This window comes from Montipora foliosa, chromosome 8 (genome assembly GCF_036669935.1).
Source record: "Montipora foliosa isolate CH-2021 chromosome 8, ASM3666993v2, whole genome shotgun sequence".
Taxonomy (NCBI): domain Eukaryota; kingdom Metazoa; phylum Cnidaria; class Anthozoa; order Scleractinia; family Acroporidae; genus Montipora; species Montipora foliosa.
In genome coordinates this window covers 2,324,313-2,329,312 of record NC_090876.1, presented here as the reverse complement: position 1 = coordinate 2,329,312, position 5,000 = coordinate 2,324,313, and the positions used below count along the sequence as shown (strand labels likewise).

General features: G+C 38.2%; 1 protein-coding gene across 1 annotated transcript in view; it reads left to right on the top strand.

Annotated features, from left to right (window-relative positions):
• LOC137967268 (ATPase family AAA domain-containing protein 2-like) overlaps positions 1–5,000 on the top strand; it is a 31,817-nt gene that overhangs the window by 13,689 nt on the left and 13,128 nt on the right. Inside the window, exons 11-13 of the mRNA XM_068813789.1 lie at positions 1,530–1,917; positions 2,946–3,388; positions 3,517–3,735. Of these exons, the coding sequence (XP_068669890.1) occupies positions 1,530–1,917; positions 2,946–3,388; positions 3,517–3,735 (1,050 nt within the window). The remainder of the gene's footprint in view (positions 1–1,529; positions 1,918–2,945; positions 3,389–3,516; positions 3,736–5,000) is intronic.

Sequence of the window (5,000 nt, the reverse complement as noted above, 5' to 3'; positions counted from 1 at the left end):
ACGTCATGGAGGTAGTTAACAGGAAAACTCCTTTCATTTTTATTTCAAAAATATCGGCAGGATAAAAAGTCAGACACGTGTTGGCAAATGGCTCTGAACTTAAGAGTAGGTCAGACACTGGCGACCACTTGTGCAATTCTGGTCGCCAGTACTCAATTTTTCAGGAAGGCACAATTTTGGACCCTGCTACAGTCACTCTGTGTATTTGGAGGGATGGCTTTTTGCAATGAAATTATCATTGCAATAATACTTTGCACAGGAAAACGTATTGAACATTAATGCTTGTCCGTCGAAGGGGCAAAAGCCAGGCGTTTCAGTAAAATTTGAAGTTGGTGGCTGGTTTAGGTAGAGAAACCGACCATTGTCATTGTCAAAGTGAATTTAATATTAAGTTTGAAAGGATCTATCATTAAGTACTTCAATTTAGGGAAAAATGTAGTCGACTTCCCTGAGTGAAGAAGCCAAGGCAATGTTGTTCGTCACCTGTCAGTACTTATTGAGACCACTGGAAAGAGCAAGCATTTCCAGGTGTCTGTTAGTAGATTTCCCACAAAAATGTTTAAAGTTGAGGCAACTCATCACTTTTTAAGATGTTAGCGTCCCTGTCAGGGCAGATTTAACCACCGTTAGGATTGCTGACCAAACTGTGAGCACAAATTAACAAGCATTTATAACTATTAACAGGACTCAAGAGAAATGAATGGACCAATGGTCAAATTTTAGGGTGTGAATAACACCATGTGTAAAATTAATTATGTATGAATCAGTTGATGTCCTTACTTGCTTTGGTGTCTTTGATTCCTTGTGTCATTATGTTGTTTTGCTGATTTCAGTACAGAGGGTAAATCAGGGAAGTGCAGAAAATCCCACGAGTAAAAACAGTTGGCAGTGTTTTGACCCCCAAGCTTTTTGTGTTGTGAGAAGTCTGTTTCTTATAATAAATAACTCTTTTGTGGGGAGAATGAAAATTGATTGACTTGATGGATAAATTATTACCGTAACAATGTTCTTTTTGACTTTTAATTTCTTTTAGACTTGTTTTCTTCGGATGATTAAGATTTGTGTTGTTTTAGGGAAGATTTTTTTATTTCTTGCATCAGCTATGCGGTCAGTGGGCTGAACTTCCAGGTATAATGCTTTCACAGCTTTTGTAAGTTTTTTTTTTTTGCACAACAGTGCCTTAGATTTTTTGCACACCCATTTAAATGGTGAAGGTGTTAGTTAGAACAAATTGTGCAACTGTTAATGTACTTTTCTAAACTGCCAGTTACAACTAACTAGCCATCAACTCAGTATAGGAAATCACCAGAATGCTTTGCCATTAAAGGTCTGTCGACTTTCTGTTAGTTTTTGCCCATTCAACGAGCAAACTTTAATGTACATTTTCCTGTGCAAGGTAATATATTAATGAGGATATCCTTGAGGTTTCAAAAGCAAAAAACACCGGGAGAGAGGGTTTATGAGTTATAGAACTGTGTGTGTAGTTCCTTTGTTGGTGAGATCATAGTTGTCCTGTTTCCTACCCCTAGGCTAGAAGAAGCATTTTAGCGATTCACACCCGTGAGTGGGAACCCAAACTACTGCTGTCCTTTGTAACTGAGCTTGCAGATAGCTGCGTGGGCTACTGTGGTGCAGATATTAAAGCATTGTGCACAGAAGCTGCCTTGTTTGCCTTGAGAAGGCGTTATCCCCAGATCTACAGTAGCAGTAAGAAACTGTTGCTAGATGTCAATTCCATTGAAGTGACAGCTAAGGATTTTCAAAAGGCAATGAACACAATAGTTCCTGCATCTCAACGATCAGTTGTTTCACCTGCAAGGGCGCTGTTACCTCATATCTGGCCACTACTAAAAAGGACTGTAACTGAAGCTGTAGAAATTTTAAAGAATGTCTTCCCTCCCACTCTTGTTAAAACAGGTATGTGGTTCTCAAAGTTTTGGTTGCTGATAGGGCTGTTTGTGTTCTTAGTGTTCATCAAACTTACCATGTTTAAGGTGTTGAATCTGTGTTTCTTGGTTCCTGTATGAATGTTCTGAAAGCCCTAGCCTCAAAGAGACTTGTAGGCAATAGATCTTGGAACAATATGTTTGCTCTCCTTTTGAAAGGCTTTTGAGGACCAAAATATTTTCAGACCTGGAGAGGAAAGACATTTGTTAATCCCACTTAAATTAATGGGTAATGACAATAATCCAAACAATACATGTAACAGCAACAACAATATAAAAAGGAAAGTACTGCCTAGAAAAAGTTTATGTGAATCAAGAGTTTTTTACCTGTCATTTGGGTTTAGCATTCCTAAATTAGCAAACAATAATGCTTCAAAAACAGACATCTTTGTTTTTGTGTATGCAAATAAGGCTATGATGGAGCTAAAGTCAAAGCATTGACTAAAAATCTGGCTGAAATAAAATATAAGTGACTAAAACACATGCGAGTATCTAGCAATACTGACACAATTGTAGACTTAATTCTTAATCCAGAGGGTATTGTATTGTTCTATCAGAGCACATTTAATTCATGGTCATTGAACAGGGTTTTTTGTGTAATAGGGGGGCCAAAATCACAAAAACAATGCAATACCCTCTGGATTAATATTAAAGTGTACAGTTGGGTCAGTATCGCTCTCCTGCCTGTGTTTTGGTCGTTTGCAGCCATTTCAAAGGTAATTTCAGTCAATGCTTTGACTATTGGTATGTCATAGCCTCATTTGCATAGACAAAAACAAAGATGGTGGTTTTGATATAAAAAGTAAGCCCAAATAGTCAAGTATGACAACATACGGGTAGGTGAAGAACTTTTGGTTCATAACAACGTTTTCTGGGGCAGTACTTTCCCTTTCATAACAGTAAATTTTAATGGTAATAAAATAGTGATGTCATCATCATCATTAAATACGTTATCATACAAGGATTTGTAAACTCCTTTTTATGATTGCTTTTTATCAGTGACAGAGAGCAGTCCTGGTAGATTAATGGGTAATCCAAGCAGCATCCGTCATGAAAATCGTACCAACACAGCTACAGGCTTAAGCGACGAAGAAGCCAGCTCTGATGATGAATTAGGACCTTCAATTTTTGAGTCTACATGTACTTTTGGTTCGTCAAGAAGTGAACGTTACATGAGACGCGCTCTGCAATTTTCCAATAACCCTAGCCATGAAACTGTGTTGAATCACAACTCATCATTCTTCACCTCCGCAAATGGACAAAACAGGAGACTGTCAACATATCGACCTCGCTTGTTAATATGTGGTGAACAGGGAATGGGTCAGTCTGCTCATGTTGCTCCTGCATTATTACACACCATGGAGCATTTGTCTGTGTATTGCTTGGATCTTCCTGCTTTGTATGGAGTCACTTCCAAAACACCAGAAGAGGCTTGTGCCCAGGTCTGTTAACAGCTGGATTTGACATGATGTTTGTGATAGTTGAACACATATTTTGTGAAGGAATTTATTTAGAAGTTAACAAAGAAGGAAAACGTTGAAATAGAATTTCTTCTTTTATCCCTTTCCAGTTGTTCCGAGAAGCAAGACGCACATCTCCTTGTGTGGTGTACTCTCCTCATTTTGATTCCTTGTGGAATGCCACAGGAGACAGTTTGCATGCAACACTTTTGTCATTACTTCAGGATCTTCCCCCTCTTGCTCCTGTTCTGTTTCTGGCAACTGCCGACAAGAGCTGGGATGACTTAGCAACCATCATGCAGGAGTTATTTTCCAATGAAGCTGGACAGGTATGAAAGTTTAATGCTGATATTAAAAGACAGTCATAATAATTATTTTGTTGCTTGGTTGTTCATGAATTGCTGAAGAAATCAAGCTAGAAAAGTATTGACCTACATGTATGAAATCCATGACTATTAATTTTGTTTCAACCATGGGTGGTCGAAAGTTATTAATTCCATCTTCATGTAAAAATTTTAATGAGCAGATGCATTTCTGTCCAGGGATCGCGTTAACGCAGAAATCGTGCATTTTTACGCAAATAAAATCCAAAAAATGCATCATCAAAATTTTAATGCGTCCCAGGACGCAAGGCACTGACTTAAATAACTCACACAACTTGCTTTGATTTGTCAGTATATTCTGTTGATTGTAAAACTGTTGGAGCGATCTGTGATCATAATTGAAGTTCTAAGAAATGGGGTTTAAAACATCTAAAAAGGTTAAAACTAAATTTTCGACCGCCTTCTGCGGTCTTCTTCAGAGGAATGTACTCTGCAAGTCACTGAATGCAACTATATACCAAAAGACGTCACTGTTCGTTGCTCCTAAGGGAGGAAACCAGTGATGCTTAAAGCCTTGGAAAGGGTGCTCTTTCAGTTCTTGTCCAGGAATGAATGTAACGGCTCTAGAAAAAGCCTTTGTCGGCCGGTCCTATGCATATGCGTCAATATTAATTCCAAGTTGGTTACTCTCTTTTTCTCATAATTTAAAACATACTCTTTGTCTCGCAGAGGGTCACCAAGATTTTGGGACCCCCAAAAAATGCTTGGGACCCCAATTTGGCCAAACATGCGGGTCCCAGGACCCGGATTGAAAAATCCTAGTGCCATCCCTGCTGTCCCTGCAAGGTACATATGTGCACTTTTGACTTACATAAATGCATTCACTCCAAGGCAAAATAGCTCTGTCCTGCTCTACCCAAAATTACAAGTTCAAATTTTGTTACTCACACATATTCAAAATGCCAATTACAGAATGAAATGAACACGAAAAATGAAAAGAAGGATAGCAAGATATAATTGGAATACGTATAGACATAACCCTAATGCAGATTTACTTATTAATGCCCTAACGCGCCGTGTCGTGTTTGACTACAACAATTGCGACATTGAAATCGCAGCTGCCGAAGGAGCCATTGACATTGTTTAGTGTTTTTTTTAGTAGCTTTGTATAATAGGGTTTTGGATTTGCCATTGGCCTTTCGCTTTTTTTTTTAAAGATAGTTTTAGATACTTTTTGCTTCCAATTCTTACTTTTTAATATTTCTTGTAAA